The sequence below is a fragment of the Chrysochloris asiatica genome, unplaced genomic scaffold (assembly GCF_000296735.1).
Source record: "Chrysochloris asiatica unplaced genomic scaffold, ChrAsi1.0 scaffold00110, whole genome shotgun sequence".
NCBI lineage: Eukaryota > Metazoa > Chordata > Mammalia > Afrosoricida > Chrysochloridae > Chrysochloris > Chrysochloris asiatica.
The window spans coordinates 5,712,593-5,735,778 of record NW_006408628.1 but is presented as its reverse complement, the minus strand read 5'-3'; the positions used below and the strand labels follow the sequence as shown (position 1 = coordinate 5,735,778).

Here is a 23,186-nt window from a genome sequence, read left to right as displayed (position 1 = left end):
TTTTTCCCTCTTTTTAATTACCCTCTCCTCCGTTTGCACCCTTTGCCGGGCTTTTACGCAGAACCTGCGAATTTTGAAGAGGTGGTGGTTGAGTGGGAGAACAGAGGTGTTAGGTTTTGGGGTTTTGTTGGGTTTTGTTTTTTTGTGTTTTTAAATTTCTTGATTTCAACATTTCCCCCACCCTCTCAGCTGCAGCCGCCCCTTCTTACCTGTTTCGCGGCAGCCGCGCGTCCCAGGCAGCTGAGGGTTAGAAAGGAGCTGAGAGTATTTTAGATTTTAAACAAAAATTTTGAAGCTATCTGCCCCCAGACCCTTCCCTTCTCCTCCAAAGCCTCCGAACTCATAATTCCGGTGGTTGCTTGGGGTGAACAATTTCGTGGCTTTCCCACCTGCAATTTGAGCAGGTCGAATTGAGGTGTTGTGTCCTCGGTTCCCTCTCCGTGCACCTGGCGCTACTCTTTATTTTTTTTCCCAACCTGTTGCAAGTCTTTTATCCTTGCAATTGAGACTTCACTTGCAAGCACCCTAACCCTCCATCTCTCCCTACATTTTGCAAGTGTCTGCGAGAGGGCACCTGCTCTACCTGCCAGAAATTAAAGTCCCCCCACCCCACCCCCAAAGAAAACAGTGTCTAGGCGCCCTCTTGGCGCCTTTCTCCCTGTGCTCGCGCTCTCCTGCCCAACCCCGAGGTAAACTGGGAGACTCCGAGAAGATGGTTCTCACCGCGGTCCTCCTGCTGTTGACCGCCTGCGCGGGGCCAGCCCAGAGCCTGGGCTCCTTCGTGCACTGCGAACCCTGCGACGAGAAAGCCCTGTCCATGTGCCCCCCCAGCCCCTTGGGCTGCGAGCTGGTCAAGGAGCCTGGCTGCGGCTGCTGCATGACATGCGCCCTGGCAGAGGGGCAGTTGTGCGGTGTCTACACTGAGCGCTGCGCCCAGGGGCTGCGCTGTCTTCCCCGGCAGGAGGAGGAGAAGCCGCTGCATGCCCTTCTGCACGGCCGTGGGCTTTGCCTCAACGAGAAGAGCTACCGCGAACAAGTCAAGATCGGTGAGCGAGCTCAGGGTGCCAGGCAGCCACACGGCTCACGGGCGGGGGACACGGGAACAGCGGAACCGCGCGCGGTGCCTAGGCGGGTGTAGTGGGGAATTAGGCGGGTAGGGTCCCTGGATCTCGGAAAAGGAGCTCTGGACACGCCTGGTATCCTAGGCTGCTGTCCAGTTTTCCCTCCTTCTCCTTTCTCCTGCCTCTGTCTCACCGCACCCATCCTCCGCATCTCAATATTAATTCTGAGCTCGTAATCGGACTCAGGACTAGATTCCCTGGTGCCCCATCTGCTGTCTGAAAGAGTGTGTGTCCTTTCTCAACACCCTCCGCTATCTTCCAGCTAACATAGTATTCCTGAACTGGGGAGGGGGGGGTGTCTTTTGTTAAAATATTGTTTTAACTGGGAACCTAGAGAGAGGGGCGTTACCCGTCTTCTAAACTAATTTTACCTTTGTCCCTCTTTTCCCCCAAGTCCCTCCACCCCAACACTCTCTAGGTAACTTTGGGATAGGGGCTTTGGCCCCCTCTTTCACATGCGTTCATTTCTTTTGATTTGACATGAATGTGATGGATGATGAAATCCTGAAGTGTAAAACGTCTTGGCTTTTTTCTCCCAGGAAGAGAAAGAATACCTTAGGCGAAGGGCGTTGCGGGGTGGAGGAATTGGTTTTCTGTGCTGGGCTTTCGTCCCCAAATCGAATTTCTTTTCCCCTCCCCAATTCAGATTTTTATCTAGGAAAAAAGGTGGATATGGGGTTGAGAGACAAGGGATAGGCGATTGCAACATCCCTACCTCACCGCAAGTGCTAATCCTCTACAAACACGGCCCCAGTCTCTTAAACTCCATCACAAATGGGTGTGGTGTAAATACGCTGAGGGGCCTTGGAAACGCGGTATGCAAAATTTAAGGGGCGGAGACAGGAAAGCCACTCACCCGAAGCTCCTCCTCACTTTCAAATTGCCCCACCCCTGAGTTACTCCGCCCCCAGACCCAGGCGCTTGGAGTATGGGGCTTAAATGATTGACAGAGCTACTTGTGCAATCAGAACAGTTCTGCCCGCTTAGCATGGGTTTCCTTTTGGAAAGTTACCTGATCTTTTTGTTTTGTTTTTAGTTTAATTAACTATACTTAAAGTCTGGGTTCTGAGAGACAACCTGGTTATTGATTTCTCCCCAAGAGGATTTACGACTTGGCTAAATAACGTTTATTCTGTGCAGATTCTTACTGGGACAATGCCCTTCTATTCTCTTATCCCCTTTGGTTATCCACGAGCTTCCCAACATGAATTTTCTTACGAGCGAACTACCAACATTATCTTGTATGAGTTGAGTGAATCGGCTTTCGACAGGAAGCGGGAGAGCTTTCCTGGCCTTTGCCTGTCGCAGGCGACTGCCCCTCTCAAGAGGTAGTTGTTCTGGTTTGCAAAACCGAGCCGGAGGATGGCGAAACCCAAGTCCCGGAGGCCCCCAGAGGCCAGTTTACAGGGTTATTTTTATTAAGATCCGCTGTTCAAAGGCGAGCTCACCGTTCATCCTGGGGGGAGTGTGGATTTGGAAAATCTTTGCGCGGGGAAAGGGTCTGAACTTGGAAGCGAGAACTCTGGTAACAATCCGGTCACATCGAAAGTATGCGAGGTATCCCTCAGCCGCATCTTGGCCCGCTTTTCTTTGGCCAGCCGTGTAGTGGTTGTGATGTGGTTGGCGAGGAGGGTGTGCGCCCCTGGCGCATACGCGCACGCAATTGCAGTGAGAGCCCTAGCGCATCCAACTTCCCCGACTACCCACTCCATTAAGCTCCGCCCTTCCCCCCCCCACACACACACCCCGCTTTTGTCCCATTCCACTCAGCTCCGCCCCCTCCCCCCATCCCCTCTTTTGTCCCAAGCAAGCCCCCCTTTAGGCTTCTTTGCAGCCCTTTACTCAACCTCCTCACCACAGACACAGACACACACACACACACACACACACACACACACACACAGAGGATGCTTTCGCGCGCCTTTCCCGGCGCTTCTCGCGGACTCCACCCAGCCAAAGGCAGGTGCCTGAAGGACCGCGGGTGCGGGTTAGCTGGTTGCTACGGCGACTCCTTCTTCTCCGGTGGTTGAGTGGAAGTGGGCACCCCAGGCTAGTGTTTTTCAGTTCGAGACCCATTAGTTGGATCTCTGAAAAGTTGTCGATAGCGTAGAGATAGTTCTTCGATAAAAACTAAAATGGAGAGTGACCAAATCTCCTGCTTCCCAACTCGTACACTCCCAAAACCCCAGTGCACACACTCCAAGAAATGAACAGCGGGAACTTCTTAAGGACCCCCCGCCAAAAAAAGAGTGTATTTCTTGAATCGGAAACGGGGAGCCGAGGAAACCAAGGTGGCAGACAGCCAAAGCTTCTTTGAGAGAGAGCAGGCTGGCCTGGACTAGTATTTTGCTAGGTGTGTTGCTAGGCAACGCAAGAGGGAGTAGGCCTCCGTGCAGGGAGCGCGCTTGGCCCTGAATTTCGTGTTGGCCAGTTCAGGAGCAGAAAAAGATACAGAAACAGAGCGCGGTGTGTGTCACACTGGAATAGGCGAGAGACAGGAGTTGTTTCTTGGGTCAAACAATAAATATCCAAGCACCAATGGAATCAAGGAAGGCTCAGAGAGGTGGGCATTGTCTGGGGAAAGGGCCAGACGGCTTTATAAGTGTGTCGCACACTTGCCAGATTCTGGAAAGTCTGACATCAAACTTGGGGTATGAGAAGTGTGGAACAGAATACTATAGCGCCCTGACATGCCTTGGAGACGAACGAAAGTGACCAAATGTCAAGTGAGCCCTCAGAAAGACCCCGCAAAGAAGCACGTAGGAAGAGACAATGAACCAGAGGGTCCAGGAAAATACACCAATTAAAAAAAAAACCGGGAAAGGTCAGGAATCCCTTACACAGCTTCAAATTGTGTTTACTTAGGGGGCCTCTGGATTTCACTCCTGTGTAGGAGCTATTGCTTGGAGAGTTGGGGGCGGGGTGGGGGTAAGGCTGCAGGAGGAAGGATTACTTAAGTAAAAATGAATTCAGTATGTATTTTGAAGGCGTTGGTCGCCATCACCCTGGCTTCAACCCCAAGCCTGGTCCAAATGTCATGTTGAAGGCAAATTCCAGAGCTAGGTTTATTGGCCAAATTGATATCTGGATTGAACAAGCTCATGGAAAACTGAAGGATCCAGCATCCTTTCCGACCCGCAACTCCTTGCCTTTGAAACGAGCCTTTGAAAGCCTGGCTGTGCCCTGTGCCAACTAAAATGGGAGTGGGGAAGACAAGCAACTATGCTTTAACTTGACTTTCCTTGCCTTTCCCCCTTATTTTCCCTCTTTCTGCTGTGTCAGCTCAGCCTGGGAGAACAAGCACAGTTGGCTGCAAGGAGACCTAGTTTTCTTTCCATTTCTGTGTTCTTGCCTCTTTTATCCTCCCTCCCACTCATTGTTTTTCTTTTCCTTTCTCCACTCCCACCCCAACTCTAAGGCATCCCCTGAGGGTTTGGATTCTAAGAGACAGAGCCTGTTCCTTAGTCCTGAGACTGGGGTTGGACTAGAGTAGGCAGGTGGACCTGCCAACTGCAGAGGGAGGACAGGGCTGACCTCAGAAGCCAGTGGTCATTGCAAGGGTTAGAAAAAAGAGCAAATGAGGAGTACTGATGCCTTTCATAGGGGCTGGGGGAACACAGAAAGAGGAGATCTATATTTAAAGTTTTTCCTTTAAACGTTTTCATGGCTATGAAACTTTATGATAGTTTGTGTGTATGAAAAATCAAACTTTGGAGAAAAGAATTGCCACTGTGGAGACCCCTGCTTCCAGATACTGCAAGAGCACCATATAAGGACCAGCTAGGGAGCAGGAGCAAAAGTGAGGAGGTTGAAAGAGTGGCTATGGTAATAAACAAGTAGCAACTTAGGGGTTTGTGTTTGTTCTTTGGTAATTTCTCTCCAGTCAGTCCAAAATCGCAATGCCCCAAGATCATCCTTAAACAGTGTCTCCCACAGCAGTTAAGGTTCAGTATTGCACATTTGCAAACATACATAAGGAAACACACAAGTACACCAACACAGGCTTCTACCGCCCTCGGCCCTCATACAGAGAGTGTCCCTTCCCCTTTTGTTCTCAATTTCATTTCTTTCCATGATTTCTGTTACAATGTCATTTTTCTTGATTTTCTTTTTAAAATATAAATCAAATCTCAAGGCGTGACTGGATGTCTCTATCGAGGAGGGAAGTGGCCTTTCCTGCCTGACCACTCAGCTTAGCTTGGTCCTAGCTTCTCTCTAGGAATTGTCTGGGTACTGGCCAAAGAATGTGTAAGCTGGAAGATGCCCACAGCAATCACAGCGGTCAAGGCCCTCATTTGATAAAGGCTCTGAGGCCCAGGGTGGGAAGTCATTTGCCCAGGATTAGATGGCTGGGGTAGCCGCAGAGACAGAGCTAGAGCTCCAAAACTCATATCTATGGAAGGACCCCCTTTCTCTCCACCTGGCTTCCTTCACCAGTTAACCAGAGCTCTGGTCTAATTTGCAAGGAGGCCTCGTGCAAACATCACCAGATGCTGTCGTTCCATGATGGATCTTGTGAAGTTGAAATAAGAGCCCAGAATTTGGTGGGTACTCTGTTTAGGGGTGGGGAGCCCTGGTGTGGTGCTGTGGATTAATGCGCTGGACTGCAAAGTCTGTTTGAACTGCAAGATTGGCAGTTCAAGCTCCCCAGTCGCTCCTTGGAAACCCTACACAGGGTCTCTGTGGGTCAGTAATGACTTGCTGGTACTTAACAACAACAGTAACAATAAGGAAAGGAGTTCTGGTGTGGCGTTGTAGGATAAACACTAGACTGCTAACCACAAGGTTGACAGTTCAAACCCACCAGTCACTCCTTGAAGCACTACTCAGGGTTGCTATTAGTCAGAACTAATTCAATAGCATTTAACAACAAGAAGTAGGAGAAGGAATAAAGTTGCCACATAAGTGAAACATGCAACTGCCTTGGCATTTTTCTTCTCAATCACAGGCTGCTCTGTCCCCTTTTCTACACAGTTTTGCAAAGAAAGCTAGTTTGGGCCAGTGGTTTGATCAGGGAAAGGTGTAAGGAGGCAGTGAAAGGTGGCATTCCGCCATTATACCAAACTTCTTTTCCTGGATGCCAAGACACTCTCCTGATGTGGGCAGGCAGGCAGGCAGGCCCACCCACCCATGGGCTGTGCAGCAAGCAGTAGTCCCTAAAAAGACAGGACAGGTAACCTGCTTCCCCTGGCAGCCCTACTCCAGCAGCAAGCAAGGGAGAAGATGGCATATGAGACATGATGCCAAGATGTGGGCAATGGTTGGAGGATTCCTACATCCAAAGGAAAGAGAAAACCATGTGGAACAAAAGTTGATGCAGAGCAATCAAGAGGGCCATGTTGCTGTTGAGCACGTGCAGCTGTGTTAGAGTTCTTTCCACTCGGGGCCTTACGTTGATCTGAAGAAACTGCTGAGAGCGCAGCATCCTGAAGACTGTGGGGCGACTCCACATTTGGGGACACTTTGGCGGTAAGGAGCCCTGGTGGTGCAGTGGTTCAGCGCTTGACTGCTAACTGAAAGGTTAGCAGTCATTCCTTGGGAAAAAGATGTCCGTTGCTTCCATAAAGATTACAGCAACTTCCGTCAAAATTAGAGCCTTGATGGATTTTACACTCATAAGAGATCTTCAATGGACATGGGTTTTTAGTAGAAAATACTCCATCTATCATTAGACTTCATCCAGTGTACTATTCAAAAAACAGGTGTACATATAGCCAAGTTTTACAACCATACCTAAAATGGTTCCAATAACTGAACTGAGCATCGGTTGTTTATTCCATTTAAATTAATTAAAACCAGAAAGAAAGACGAGAAAGCGCCGTCACCAGGAAGCTGTGGGGAAGGTGGCTGGCTAATTGTAAGGTTCTGAATGAGTCTCTGGCAGCTTGTGTTGTGATGAATCATGACTGGAAGCTTCGCCAGGGCTTCCTCCTCCACGTCAGCCCCCACCTCTTCCATTCAGAGGTTGTTCCCAGCTCCCACCCAGCCACTCTATTACCTTCTCATTTGGGGTGTACATGGTAGAAGTGACCTTCTACTGAGCACCTTGGCTTGTCTTCAGCTCACCTGGGCTAAGGGTACTAATCTTGGGAGTTGTGCATAAATGTATACTGCCTGTGTGTACATTTATCTCTAAGCCCCTTTCAGGGACCAAGAAATGTGTAACAGAGGCACGGCCCTGAATCCTAGGTTGACTCAGGAAGCAGTGAGGAGGTGCCTTTCCTGATTTCTGGTGCCTGGACAGTGTGGGATGGCTAAGTGATCTCAGAAGTACGGAGCCGTCTTCACCTGAGTTGATGATAAGACCCCCCTGAAGAAAAGCACAGAGCCATGATACTCTGCTGAAACTTTCTGAAGTCCAAGGAACCTTAGATTATATAGACTACAAGTAAATGCCAACAACCAAAATTTTTAGTTGATTGGAATTAGGGAGCTGAAAAGTAACAGAGACCTCCAAAAGCAGAGGCTGTGCTAAGAGTTAATTAGTGTGTACAACCTCTTTGATTCTCATAAGGACACTATTTGAAAGGAGTTATTGTTTTCCTCCCCATAATCCAGATGGTAAAAACAAGACAAAGAGAGAGGAAGTAACGTGAATCGCATGAGTTATCTATTCTTTAGTGGAACTGGAATTTGAACCAAGGCAGCCTGAATCCTGATGCTGAATATTTACCTATTATGCTATGTTGTCTTAAGTGCCATCAAGTCGGTCCTGACCCATAGTGACCCTGTATAGGGTTTGCAAGGAGCAGCTGGTGAGCTTGAACCCCCAATCTTGCAGTTCAAACAGCTTTGTAGTCTGGCGTATTAACCCACAGCGCCACACCACTATGCTATAAGGTGTCTTTATTTCTTTGGTCAGAATGAAAAAGAGAAATCGGATGAGATGTTACATTCTCATGTTGGTTTAGAGTTCTCACTCTTTAATGAGACGAGAGCTGCAGAGAATTTATCGAGATGAGACTATTGCTCCTATTTTCCAGTCATAAGACTCTGAGTCGGTCCCCTCCCACCTCTACCATTTTTCCATGCCCATTTTCCTTCTTGCCACTCTTCCATGCATTGATGGTTGTTTGGGTGTGTGTTTCTCTTACAAGATCAGTGCTCGGTTTCTTCTCAGACCATAATTCGGGTTAAAAAGAGCACAGAACATGCTCATCTGTCATTGACCACAGAAGAAAAGAAAACAATGTTTTCCAAAGGAGATGGGGGCAGGCAGATGCTCGCCACAGATGGAAAGGGTAGGAGAAGGATTCTATAACTCCTCCAGAAGCTTCTACAGTCTCTCCCTGTCTTCTCTTCATATAAATGCACCACACACTGTAATTGAGTCATCTGACATCCACAGCTGGGAAACAGCCGGACTTCAGGAGAACAAGATATGTCTTATGTTTTTCAAACAGTGAGCAGCCAAGCCATTATTCTCTATAAGCCTCATGTAGTAGCAAAGAGCAGGAGGCTGTAGTTTGGCTAGAAAATAGGGCAAGATGGCAGGGGACAGGCTATCTAGCCTGAACCTAACAATTATCGTCCATACCCAGACAAGGGCCAGAGCTTCAGCTCAGCACAACCCAATAGAACTGTCTGCGTTTATTGGAAATAGTGGTAACATTCTACGTCTACACTGCAGCATATCCACAAGCCATTTGACTCTTAACCACTTGAAACGTAGCCAGAGAAACTGAGGAACTGAATTTTCCATTTAGTTCATTATTTATTTGTTTAAATACTATAATTGGCTGTCATTGTTGTTAAAATGCAGTCAAGTTGGCTTGACTTATATCAATCCCATGTAGGGTTTCTAAGGAGCAGCTGGTGGGTTTGACCTGCCAACCTTGTGATTCACAGTCCAGTGCTTATCCTCCAGTGCCACACCAGGAGTCCAAAGGACCAGCGGGCTGCGTGGTATGGGAATCAAACCCAGGCCTCCCACGTGGCAGGCGAGAATTCCACCACTAAACTCTCCATAAGCTAGGGGCTACCACATTGAACAGCACAGCTTTACATCAGTAAGTACAGGAGATATTGCTTTCATCTTGCTCTTGCAATGACCATCTCTCTGCCTCCCACTCTGCAGCAATTATTGTGCTGAAAGACAGGAGCATGGATGCAATGTCCTCTCAAAACCTTCACTGAATTCCAACTTTCCCCGGCTTCTCTTACAGAAGTGCTTCCAGACCCATTTTTCTTTGTCTTTTGGGCGGATTCATACCTCTCTTCATTTAAATGATACTTGTTGACTACCATATGCTGAAGAGACAAAGATAAATGACAAAGATAAATGTTCTGCACTTAAGACATTTACAGATAAAACTCCACAACTTGAAGGCGAGCCAGAGGAAACCCTGCTCCCTTTTTCATTTCTTATAGCGAGATTCTGGGCATCCCCATGTTGTCTTCTGGCTAGAAAAAGACTTTCCTGGCCCCGCCCAGGTAGCCTGGCAAAGCCCAACATTCTTCCTGGTTTATGAATTCTGATTGATGATGCCTCAATTTCTGCAAACCAAGTGACACTATCTGGGCCACCCAGCTTTCTCTTAAGTCTAGTCATGAGGTCAAGTAGGAAACTACCACCAGCCCCAGACCCGGTTGTTAATAGTGCCAGGATATGACAAAGACTCAAAGGATGGAAGGTTGGACGTCAGATGGTCCCCAGATGGACCCCCCACTGCTGAGACAAGGCAACAGAGTGGAGTCAGACACTTCTCCTGAGTGAGTATGTGCCTACTTCTACTGTGAGCCCTCTTACCCCTACAGGAGAGCAACAGCAACAAGAGGGTGGGTCTGGAGAGAGGGGCTAAGCTTGGATAGGGTGCATACCTGTGCAATGTGCACTGGGTAACTCCGCCCACCCCACAGCACCTCTGGGACCATCACAGGTGGGTCTGCACTGAACATTCTGCATTTACTGGGACACAGAGAATGGCTCAGTCCTCAAGCATGTATTCATGGTGTCACAGGGAGAGGCCAGTGTACCTGTATGTCCATTTGTGGGTGTCGTTTTACAAGTGTGATTGGTGAATACCTCCTGAATGAAAGAGGAAGCTAGTTGGGCCCCCTACTATGACTGGAGCATGGGATGGTACAGAGCTGGTTGGAAGAATTGGAGCTACCACCCACAACTGACCCCAAAGGTAAATACTAGGACAATCTGATAACCCCACCTCCTTAGTCTCCTGTGGAAAAATCTGAGATTAAAGGCTCATTCAAAGCTTCTGGGGTCCCAGGGTGGTGCAGAGTGGTAGCACCCTTGGCTGCTTCCCAAAAGGTTGGGAGTTTGTATCCACGCAAGGGTGCCTGGTAACCTATCTGTGGATATCAGCCACTGAAAACCCTGTGACATGCAGGTGTTCTCTCAAACTGGCACTAGACACAGAAGTGAGTTCTGGGATGTTTGTCTCATCCCTCCTTGATCATCCTTCAGATGCAGATTTAAAAGGCAGCAGGGGTTTATGTGAAGACATGTCTTGTCTCCCTCTATCTCCCCATCCTAGCCCACAACACCCACAACTTGGCTTCCCTACTCTCCCCTCACATCTATTCTTCCCAGTCTTCCTGACTTTTTAATACATGCTGGAGACACAGAGGGAGGTGGAGACAATTTGAGTGGTAGAGAAGCAAGCGAGGGAGACACATAAATTTCAGATTCTTAAATTGCTGTGTGGGCACCAGTCTTCTGCGCCATCTACTGGCCATCTGGGGATATTGGTCTGTTGTTGAAACAGGTCCCAGAACCACCTTTGATTGCTCACCTGCAGAGCAACCTTCCCCAAGAAGTCCTCTCTCTCATATCACACCTAAATCTCTCTTGCATCTTTGGTCTGTTTTCTCTTGATGAAATAGCTTCTCATTTGTGCCTTCTCATTTTATCTAAAACTTAATCCCATCCAAAATTGAAAGCCTATTTATGACTCGGCCATGAAGCAGCTGAGCCAAGCTAGCTGGCCCTGGCAGTCCAGCTAGCGTCTTACTTTCCAGCCCTTTAATCTTCCTGGCTCTGCTCTGATTCTTCTCCAAGTTTCCACTGTCTCTCTGGAGCCTACAGGTGACCACAAGGCCCTGATTAGTGTCTTTGATACTCTATTCCCTCACTGCCTAAGTTATAGGTCCCCCGGGGTAAGGTGGCACCAAAAACCAGGAGGCACATCAAAACCTTATGCCTGTCCTTCAGAAGCAGCCAAACTGCAAACTGGGGAAGGTATGCCCTCAGAAGCCCTGCTGGGGGAGGCCAGCAGAAAGAGAGAATTGGCAAAATTGTCTAGAATTCCTCAAAGAACATGTTGGTTTCCAGTATCTTCATTGCTTGGCCCCAGGGCAATACTTAACCGCTTTCGAAGAAACGAGGTCAAAGTAAATGTACCCAAGGTTTACAGAATCTTTATTTACAGCTCCAGCCTCCCCTAAAACAGAGTGACTGGAGGTTAAGAGTGAGCCATTCCATTCTTATAAAAAACATAAAAAGTGAATTGTCTTGAATAGTCTGTTGATCTCAGAAGGGCTTCCCATCTCCACAAAGGCCAAAGAAAGCAAGAACAAACTGAAATGCTATCAGGAGAAAACCCTGTGACCAAACAGACAGAAGGGACCCCCAAAATAAGGGGCCAGAGGAGGGTGGGACGGCACACCCATTCCAGAAGTCTTCAAGAACTAGAAAGTACCATCAGGATAGGGATGGTTAGTGATGATTGTGTGCCGTGAGTCAGTTCCGACTCATAGTGACCCTGTATAGGGTTTCCGAGGCTGTAATTGTTTACAGGAGCAGAAAACTTCATCTTTCTCCCTTGGAGCAGCTAGTAGATTTGAACTGCTGATATTGCAGTTAACAGTCCAACTCGTAACCCAGTATGCTATCAGGGCTACGTACTTGTTTCTCCTTGGGCACAGGGAGATTACTTAAAGGATGTCAGAGGTGAGGCAGCTTTCTGAGGGCTTTCCCTTTGAAGAAAGAGTTCCTGCGTATCCAATTCCACTGAAGGTCCTGAGAACAATTGGCTGGGCTGGGCTGGGCTGGACAGGGGCAGTCCACTGAAGGAGATGTCTGTCCTTCTTTCACAGTGGCCTGTACCTACTATTGTGCCCCTAAAATGACCTGGTTACAGTCAGGATGCCCACAATGCCTCCAACCACACAATGATAACCCTCATTGCCCTGTCCCCCATCCCAGCAGTGACCAAATGCTTTATGAGGATCAGGAGGCTTGGTAACAGCCAGAGACATGAGTGACGTGTCTCAAGATGGGCCCAACCACCCATCTTTGCCACAGTTAGCTCTTTCTTTCCCCATCCCCTCTCCTCAAAGACTTGAGCCTTGGGTTTGGAGGTGTGTTCTAGACAACAGCATCCTAGCCATTCCGTTAATGAGTGCCCCATGACCAGCCTTGCTCAGTCTGTATCCTCACCCCTATTCTATCTTGTCCTGCAACCAGGAAAAGTTGGCTTAGCCCCAAACATTACTCTTAATTCATCCCTAGAATGTCACACTGTACCTCTGAGATACATGTTATGATATGCTGATTAATTATCACATCAGGTTTTCATAAAGTAGAACTAAGATGCTGGGGATGCCACGGCACACTAGGAAGAGAGTGTGAACATCCAAAAGGGGAAGTTCATATTGCATTTTGCTCAGGGAGAGCCTGCCCACTGTTTTGTTACTAACTTGATCCCCCGCCCCTAGTAACTACTTCCCCTCCCCTCCAGTGACTAAATACATACACTAGCCACCCAGAGTGCTGCAAACCCTTGGAAGAACTTCCCTGCCAGGGCCTTAAAGACCGGATAACTACTTCATTCAATTTCATAAATCCTGAGCCAAGAAAGAAACAGGTGCTCAGGTGCTTCCTGCCACCTGCCATCCTGACCAGGTGAAGCTTTGGCTCACTCACCTGAAACTTCCCCAGGGACCAGAGCTCAGCAGTCAAGTTTGGTGCCAGTGTCCAGGTCACAAACAGTGTGTTTTCAAAAGCTCCTGCTTCTTTGTACCAAAACCTCTTCTCTTTTGCACTCCCACATTCATGTCATTCCCTACTTCCTGGGCATCCCAGTCTCAGTGGACATGGAGGAGAATAGGATTCTCCTTCATCCCATTTTAGTAATCCCGAGTCACTCTTACATGGCGCTGATGTATAAGCACTGGGCTGCTAACCCCAAAGTCAGCAGTTCAAACCCACCAGCCATTCTCGGAAACCCTACCCAGGTCGCTAGGAGTCAGAACTGACTCAATGGCACATAACAACAGCAGGGTCAAGTCCTAGTTCTTATTTGCATGATTTGAAAAGAAAAGAGCCTCGAAGTTGTGGTCCCTGGTCTCACCAGTGGGTCTTCTGGCCACAACCTACCCATCTGGGAGTAGTCACCTAAGGTCTCTGCACGTCCACTACCCAAGCTAGTGGAATCAAGGGGCTAGGAGGAGAAACAGTCCCCAAAGAAGGGCACCTATGAGATAAGAATTTAATTGAAATTGGTGGACCCAAAAAAAAGGCCAAGAGAAGGTGGAGTTAACAGATCAACAAATAAATGAACAAAGTTCTACTTCTTTAAAGGTCATAAGTCAGCTAAATATAGACTGTCACCAAGTCACTCCTATATATAACTACTCCAGCCCAGCCAGCTGTCGTCCATCTCTGCCTGGAACTGAGTAATGCCCCAGCCCTGTAGGGTCCACAGTGCAGAGCCAGTTCTGAGCCGAGCACTGAGTGACACCCTCAGTCCCATCTGTCCAGTTTCCTTCCACAGCCATATTTCTGGCACTATTATCCTCCAGGGCCCCTTCACCTCTTCATGATATTCCTAGCCACTTCCAAACCCCCAGCACCCTCCTGTGTCCCCCACCATCACCACCACCGTTTTCCAGGCTCACACATATCTCAACTCCCAGCAGCTCTGAGGAGTCCTGGCATGGCACGTTAGGATCAGCACTGGACTGCTAGCCGTGAGGTTGGCGGTTCAAACCCACCAGCTGCTCCTTGGAAACCCTTTTTAGAGTCACTGTGAGTCAGAACCAACTCGACTACACTTGACGACAACAACAAAGCATCTCTGAAAGTACAAAGACCCCACCAAGAGGAGATCCATGATATTTGTGGTCCACACCTTGGCTGTCCTTGATCTCCGTCCATTAGCAGGGGCTTCTAGGCTTTGTTCTTGCATCTTACCCCATCCATTTAGCCATCTCTCTGGCAAGAATCGCAACTGACCACAGAACCTTAGTTCTAAGACCACATCCCAAACCCCTTCCTCATTCCAGCTCCCAGAATGCCTTCTGCTTCCTGTCAAACTCCCCCCCTGAAAAAGCAGCACGAGATTACGAGCTGAGCTGCTTGCTAACTGCAAGGCCAGCAACTCGAATCTACCAACCACTCTGTGGGAGAAAGATGAAACTTGTTGCTCCCATAAAGATTTGCAGCCTTAGAAACCCTATACCGGGACACTGTGAGTCGGAACCGACTCCACAGCATGTAACCGCCCCCACCCACCACTGGTGCCTGAAGTCATTGTAGACTCTGTTCTTGACCCCAGTCATCTCTTACTTTATACCTGAGCAACAGCTGCTGGTTGTAGCTTATTCCCTGGTTCTTGCTTCCCTGCCTTTCCCCTTCTGGTAAGGTCCGTGAGGACAGAGAACGTATCTGCTTCACTCTATATTAGCCCTTCACCCCAAACCTCTAAGCCCAGACCTGGAGGCTGATCCTGCATCTGCTTTTTCCAGCCGAGAAAGAGTCGCAGGAGCAGGAAGAGCCCACCACATCAGAGATGGCAGAAGAGACCTACTCCCCCAAGATCTTCCGGCCCAAGCACACCCGCATCTCAGAGCTGAAGGCAGAGGCCGTGAAGAAGGACCGCAGGAAGAAGCTGACCCAGTCCAAGTTCGTGGGCGGAGCGGAGAACACTGCCCACCCCCGGGTCATCGCGGTGCCAGAGATGAGGCAAGAGTCAGAGCAGGTGAGACCAGAGAACCCTCCCCACGACTCCCCTCCACCTCTGAACCCAGCAGACACTGGAGGGGCATTTGCAACAACAAGGGTTTAGGCTGGACCTAGCAAAAAAACCTGGCAATTTGTGTTCCTAAAGATAAACAAAAAACAAAACAAAACCAAAAAAATGCTGCCCTCGAGTCCATACTGACTCAGTGACGCTATAGGATAGAGTAGAGCTGCCATATAGGGTTTCCAAGGCTGGGCTCTTTACGAAAGCACATTGCCATGTTTTCTTCTCCTGAGGGGCTGGGTAGATTTAAGCTGCTGGCCTTTCTGTATGCAGCAGAGTGCTTAACCAAGCACCACCAGAACGTCCTGCAGATAACGTGTAGGAAACGCCACAGGCTGGTTCTACTCCATCACATGTGACTCAAGATTGAATTGAGGGAACACAACCACAAAAGACAGCCCACTTCCCATGGTAGCTCTCCTTAGTATTTAGCAAGGAGACTTCTCAGAGGTTCTATTTGTCATGTACAGCACTGGAGGTTCCATGATAGGATTCTCACCATCCATGAGAAAGACCCAGGTTCAATTCTTAGCCAATGTACCTCATGCAAAGCCACCACCCCTCTGTCAGAGACCATGTGAAGAAGTTCTCTGGTGTTGGACAAGTTTTAGCAGAGCTTCCAGACGAAGCCAGACTAGGAAGACAGACCTGGGGTCAGTACTTCTGAAAATCAGTCATTGAAAGTAGTATGGATCACAAGAGTCCAGTCCCCAAGTGATCAAGGGGATGGCACAAAACAGGGCAGCATTTCCATTCTGTTGCACATGAAGTTTCCACAAGAGGACTGGCGGGACAACTAACAGCAATAGCATTTATCAGACCAAGGGTTTACACAAAAGGGGATTGTGCTAATTTAAGGAATGGGCTAACCAGCCACACGCCAGCTGTGCAAGCCCAGAGCTGTGGCCGCTCCAAGGCAAAGGCTAAGCATCCTCTCTGGGACATCCAGAAAGGGCCAGCTCTGAGCTAAATGACTCCGCAAAGTGGAAACTATGGTGGGGACGGGGCGAGCAGCATGGAAAACCAGTGGGGCAATATGGCGTCATCACTGACCCTGGGGCATGTGTCAGGTGAAAGGGAGGTGAGATCCTTGACTGGGACTCATGTTCTATTGGTTCCCACCTCGGCCCCATGAACACCTCTCATCCTCCCTATCTGCACACAGGGTCCCTGCCGCAGACACATGGAAGCATCCCTGCAGGAGCTCAAGGCTAGCCCCCGTATGGTGCCCCGTGCCGTCTACCTGCCCAACTGTGACCGCAAAGGATTCTACAAGAGAAAGCAGGTGTGTCCTCTGTCACGTCATCTGTTGTGTGTGTTACTTAAATTCCTTCCTGATTGTGTGTGTGTTTTTCTGTGTGTGTGTGTGTGTGTGTGTGTGTGTTTGGTGTGGTGCTGTAGATAAGCACTGAACTGCAAGGTTGGTTTGAACCACAAGGTCGGTGGTTCAAACTCACCAGCCGCTCATCAGAAACCCTATACAGGGTTGTTATGAGTCGGAAATAATTCAACAGCATTTAACAACAACAACAATATACAGATATGTATATTGTTGTTGTTGTTAAGTGTATATATCTATATAAGGAGGTCTGGCAGCGTAGGGGTTACGAATTGGGCTGCTAACCTCACGGTCAGCAGTTTGAAACTACCAGCTGTTCCACGGGAGAAAGATGTGGCTTTCTGCTCCCGTAAAGATTTATAGCCTCAGAAACCCTGTACAGGGTCACTATAAGTTGAAACCAACTCCGTGGCACATAACAACCATATATCTATATATGATGTTATGATGTTAAGTGACGTCGAGTCAGTTCCGACCCATAGCGACTCTGTATAGGGTTTCCAAGGAGCAGCTGGTGAGCTTGAACCACTGACCTCACAGTTCAAACAGCTTTGTAGTCTGGTGCATTAACCCACAGCGCCACACCAGGACTATATATATGTGTTTGTGTGTGTGTGTGTATATATAGAGAGATAGATATAGATAGATATAGATATAGATATAGATATGCATGCATACATATATGGAGTCCTGGTGTGGTTCTGTGGGTTAATGCATCAGACTGCAAAGTTGGTTTGAACATCAAGGTCAGCAGTTTAAGCTCATCAGCCACTCGGAAATCCTCCTATACAGGGTCGCTATGGGTCGGAACCAACTCGAGGACACTTAACAACAACAACTTAACCTATTACATTCAATACCTTAAGACAGTGGTTCTTAGACTTTCCAGGACATCAGGATCATCTGAAGGATGTGTTAAAACCCAGATTGCTGAATCCTATCCCCAGAGTCTCTGATTGTTCAGTATGAGAGAACACTGAGGATTTTCTAACAAGTTCCCAGATGATGCTGATGTTGCAGGTCCACGGAGCACACTTTGAGAACCCCTGCCTTCAGGCCCCCCTGATCTAAGTTAGTAACTAGGGGCCAGACTGCCTTGGGTTGGATTTCAGCTCTGCCACTAAGTAGCCTGATCCCCTTGCTCCAGTTTATGAATGTTTTCTGTGCCTCTATGTCAGATGGGGCATAATAGTACCAAACTCACACAATTAGGAGAGATCATGGGCTGATGTTTGTAAAGCACTTCAAACAGTCCTAATTCGTTTCGGGCATGAGATGTAGCTGTTCAAGTGATGCTTCCTGTGATTACTGCTATCAGCGCTCTATCAAACCACATAGCTCTCTGGAGAATATTTTGAGAATGACAAATTGAAGGACCCTAAAGGTGTAACATAAAAAAGATATTGTGGAAGCTAGCCAACGACAGATAGCCTGAATTCATATTTTTCCCTGGTACCTCTCCATGAAATAGGGACACCAGAGCCCCAAGAGTTGAATACAACCCCCCAACTCTCTGGGATGAAGGTTCTACCTGGGGATGGGGAGAAGGAGGCCGGATGGGAACAGAGCCTTGGGGTGCAACCCCACTGACTGCCTGTTGCTCTCTCCTCACCCCAGTGCAAGCCATCACGTGGCCGTAAACGTGGCATCTGCTGGTGCGTGGACAAGTACGGGATGAAGCTGCCAGGCATGGAATATGTTGATGGGGACTTTCAGTGCCATGCTTTTGACAGCAGCAACGTTGAGTGATGCTTCCCCTCCCTGATCTTCCCACACCCCAGCCCACCCCCAGTCCCAACTCCAGCCAGCGCCTCCCTTAACCCTAGGACGCCACTCATTTCATCTCATTTAAGGGAAACTTACGTATATCTATTTGAGGAAACTGAGGACCTCGGAATCTCTAGCAAGGTCTCAACTTTGAAAGTGGCCACAACAGAGACACAGAAAGCTAAGGAGACCCCCTTTACAATGTTGGTGTGGTTGTTTTCGTGGTTTCGGTTGTTGTTTTATTTTGGGGTTTTTTGGTTGTTTTTTGTTTTGTTTTGTTTTTTTTGAGGCAAGTTGAACGAATACAGACGGAAGAGAGGAAGACCAAGAGATTGCAGGAAAGCAAGCATCTGGGTAGGAGAGAGAAAGATGGATAGAATTTGGGGAAGGGAAAAAAAGGAAGTGGGCAGGAAGGAAAAGTTGCCGGGACCACGGTTGGATCCATGTTTTGATCCAGCCCTGGCCAAGATTGGGGAGAGGTTTGAGCACTACAAGGTCTGTCCCAAGATGTGGCATTTGGTGACATGCTTGGAGTTTTCCCAGTTTCAATTGGTCAGGAGGAGAAAGGAAAAGACAAAACATGTTGGTGCCTCTCCTGCAGTTGTCTCCTCTTCCAGCCAGCGATTTGGATGGCTTGAACCCTGCCCTTCTTCTCCCCTTACCCCAATATATATAGTATTCTCTCTCTCCAAAATTGATAGAAAACAAAAATGCATTCCATTCCTTTAAAAAAAAAGCAAAGGGATAACCAAGTGATACTAGCGTGATTTTCCTAGACAGATACATAAATATGAAGTGTGGGTTCATAGCCCACCCCCAGACAGACTGTTAGAAATCAGTATACACCTCAGTCTTGGAAAGACTCGTTCCTCCAGGGTCACTCAAAACACAAGCTCAAATCAGTGGTTTTAGACTTCATTTCATTCAGTCCATGGTTAGTGCAGCCTCTGTTTCGGAGGGCAGGCGAAAAAAGAAAAATTTGTGGGCTTGTATATGTCTACAAAGCTCCATATAGTCATATATAGGCATATCAATCTATTTTATTATTTTTTCTTTCTTCCTTTCTTTCAATGGTTTGTATTAACTTTTCAAAGTAGTTCCTAAGGGGCATTGAGGAGCACCCTCATTCAGGGAACTCTAGAAGAACCCAGTTCTTCTAATACAATCCATAATACCAATTTTACCTGCTTTTAAGGGACAGAGTGTTGGATTTTTTTTCAGTTATCTCCCATGTTCACATGTGTTCATATGTACATGTGTGTGCCACCAAGCCAGGGAGATTCTGGCACTTAATGGTGTACATGCCATGTCCCCAGTACATCCCATGTTAGTTTTCAAACCCTCAGGAAGTCACTGACTCTGGACAGCATACCTGTGGAGCTCAACAGGTCCAAGTGAACCCACTGGTCTTGCTCCACATCTCTTTTCATTTCATCTGGACAGAGTCTACATTCTGAAAGCCTCCATCAGTCTTCATGCTCACAGAGCAGGAGAGAGATTGAAATAAGAGATGGCAAAGAGAGAGATAGAGGGGGAACATTTAAGTTCAAGGAAAGGAGTAAAATTGATGACTTAGGCCAGGGTAGATGGATTCAGGAAAAAGGGGCTTGAGGAACAGAGGACTGACTGCCCATTCTAGCTTTGGAACAATGCTTGGCTTCCCCACCCTATAAATCCTCTGGAATTCAAGAGGAAGGAGAGATAAAAATGGGGAAACAGACTGTAAATAGCCATGAACTTAATCCAGGCCATAGATCTAGAGAAGGTGGGTTTCATTAGCTGGAAATAAGCAAGGATCGGTAGAGACTGATGCGCTTTGCAGACTATGTGCTCAGCCTACAATGAGACCAAAGTGTCTTTCAGACTCTTCATCCATTTTGACCAGTCTCTGCTTCCTCCCTTGGGTGGAAGATGGAAGAAAGATCCAGAACAACCAAGGAATGGATGCTTCAATGGGAGCCATCATTGGCAACCAGACTCTGAACCAAGACAACTCCCATTCTCCATAGACTTCTTCCACAGCTGAGTGACCTTGGGGCTGGAGACAGCCTGCCTGGAAGGGGCACTTGAACTGACAAAGGAGACATACTCTCTCTCTCTCTGGACATACTCTCCACTCTGACCTGATGGCATGACACAGTGAACACCAACTCAAACACTGAACTTGGGGCAAAGAAGCAAATCGATTTCAACTAGTGAAAAGCATAGCTCTATGGAACTTGGGAGATGTCTCCTACTCCCCTGCACAGGACAGTTGGCGGGGATGGGAGAGGTGGCCATCTTCTTAAGACAAAGGGTCAGATGGGGAAGGCAGCAGTGAAGACTGACTGATCTGGAGTGGCACTAAGTATGCCCCATCTCTCTGCACAATTGTCCCCAAACTCCCATTTCACATTTCTAGCCAACTTAGGCCAGTAAGCTATTTTTACCTTACTCTTCTTTCTTCAGAACTTGAGCAGTTCTCTAAATGAGATCTGCCAAGTGGATACTAGGGTGCCATTCACCCTGAGAAAAGACTGAGCCAGGAATAGCATACCCTCTCCCAGCCCTCCCAAGACCTGGACCTGATTCTTAAGAGGGGGCTCCTCTTGTCTACATTGTTTGCTGGACTCTGAACGGACCTCTGCCCTTACATTGGTTCTTTTTTTTTTTTTCAACTGTCAGCTATAAGATGAGGGATAATGGCCTGGCTGAATTCAGCCAGCCTCTTGAGTTCCAAGCTCTAATGCTTGCAGGGAGTGATTCTGGGCAGCTGATTCCTCCTACAGGAACCTGGAATTTCATGGACAGGTGAAACTAAATCTCCCAAATGGGAAGTCTCACCTGAGCTGGGGGGCATGAGACCATGGAAAGGGAGCCGTTGAAGGAAAGATGGTATCTCTTCCCTGGACATGTAGGAGGGAAGGCAGGTTTAGAACGGTGTGAAGATGTTAAGCCCTGAGTGGGCATAGCTTTGACTGCAGGCTGGCAGTTGGCCAACTCTCTGGTCACCTGCAGGCCTTAGATTTCAGATTACCAGACTATCTTTCCATGACTCCCCATCTAAGAGACCACAGGAGGTCTCTTCCCATACCCCTTCTGACCTTCTCACTCCAGTGTGGAGAAGATACTTCTCTCTTCCCCTACTACTGCCAGGTAACTGAGGGAGGCCCAGCCAGGATGGATCTTCCTTCCTCCTGCTTACTCTGACCCACCCAGGCAAAGCCAGACATCTGGGTAGGATGTCTCACTGACAGCCAGGCCTGGACAGACAGGCCTGGAGACACTGAACCCCCATGGAGAAGAATGGCAGACTCAGGGGGCCCAGGGAGGCCCTGTGTGATTACACCTCCTCTTTCCTGGCCTCATTCACCCTTCACCCCCTCTTTGGTCTCTAGAGTTAACCTCCACTGAGACAGGTGGTCTTCAATCACTGTCTACCACTTCCGAGTTCTTCTCCATCCACTCAGACCCCTAAGAGGGCACAAGTTCAGAATGGGAACTCCATAGTGGTGCAGGCCAAGGAGAAGAACCCCTCTGGTCTCTAAGAGGAACATTTTAGCTTCCAAGACAGAAGACGCCATGTTGGAAAAGTGGTTGGATGAGGGCACAGGAGTTTTCCCAACCAGCACCCTGGGTGTTGTACTGTTTTTATTTTTTAAACCACTAAAGTGCAAGAATGATTTTGCACTGTGTCTACTTTTTTTCTTTTAGGTTTTTATTCTTTTTCTTTTCTTTTTCTTTTTTTTTTTTAATGCTTTCTTGGTTCTCTAATGGAGTATATCATTTTGGCCATTTTCACAGACTTTGGCCTCCTCTCTAACTCCTTTTGGATGGGGAATGGGAGGACAGGAGGGCCAGAGGGGGAGGGGTTCCCAGCTGCCCTGTGCCCAGTCACCTGACTTCTCTGGTCCCTGGTCACTTAGCCTGAGTCCCATATCTGCCACCACTACCACCGTCACACAATAGCCCCCATGGATAGCACAATGGTCAGACAAGATTCCTTCAGATTCCGAGTTGCCGACTGGTTTTTGTTTTTGTTTTTTTGGCTTTTTAAAGACAGCAATAACACAGCACATATTACTGTAGTTCTTTATAGTTTGACATACATACATACCATAGTTCTGTTTTCTCCTCTTTTTGTTTTCAATTGTTAATTGTTTGGGGTTTTGTTTTTTTGTTTTTTTAATAAATGCTCATAATCTTGACTGGTGAAAAGGATGATAAAGAATATAAACCAACAACAACAAAAAAACAGTGTGTGAAAAAAAAGGCAGGGGAAAAAACACATCGGCTGAATGTAGGCGAACTCGCTCCTGTTTAGCCTTTCATACTTAAGAAAATAAAGCAGAACAAAACAACATGGAAGATCTCACATTTTATTAACAAGTGGAGATTGCCGTATGCTATTTATTCAACTTATAATTGATGTTACTCCTTGATCTTTGTCTTTTGTTATGACAAAGCAGTTATTTAATAAAGTTATGCATTCAGTTAGCCTGCGTCAGCTTTCTCCCAGGAGCTAGGCAAATGGTGAAAGGGACCCTCCAGCCTGCTCCCCCAGAAGAGAAGGAGAAAGAACCCAAGTGAAGTCAGAGCCAAGAGCCATGTTCCCTCAGAGGGGGTCCCCTGAGGGGAGATAACTGAGCCCTGTAAATAGGTCCTCGAGTCTAAAACACAGGTGTCCCTTCATCACACTGAAAATTGTTTTCAGAGCAAAGCTCCCTAGCTGTGTGCAACATAGTTCACCTATCTGTGTCCCTTCTCTTGGGTAGCAATCATATCAGATGATTGTAAAGATTAAATGATGTAATGTACAGAAAGCTCTTAGGACATCAAATATTCAATACATGTTCAGCCATTATTACCATTATCAGTTGTCTAATCTCAGTCCTGCCCATTAAAGTGGCCTTAAGCCTCAGCCGAAAAAACCCCAATTGTCCTCAAATTGATTCTGACTCATGGTCGCCCCAAGTGTTGCAGAACTACACACTA

At 47.7% G+C, this 23,186-nt stretch overlaps 1 protein-coding gene across 1 annotated transcript; it reads left to right on the top strand.

The window, feature by feature from the left end:
* Window positions 1-712: 712 nt before the first annotated feature.
* IGFBP5 (insulin-like growth factor binding protein 5) lies at window positions 713-18,194 on the top strand. Its single transcript, XM_006867797.1, has 4 exons — window positions 713-1,046; window positions 14,829-15,061; window positions 16,272-16,391; window positions 18,063-18,194. Exons 1-4 carry the CDS (start codon window positions 713-715, stop codon window positions 18,192-18,194), a joined length of 819 nt encoding a protein of 272 aa, XP_006867859.1.
* The last annotated feature ends 4,992 nt before the right edge of the window (window positions 18,195-23,186 follow it).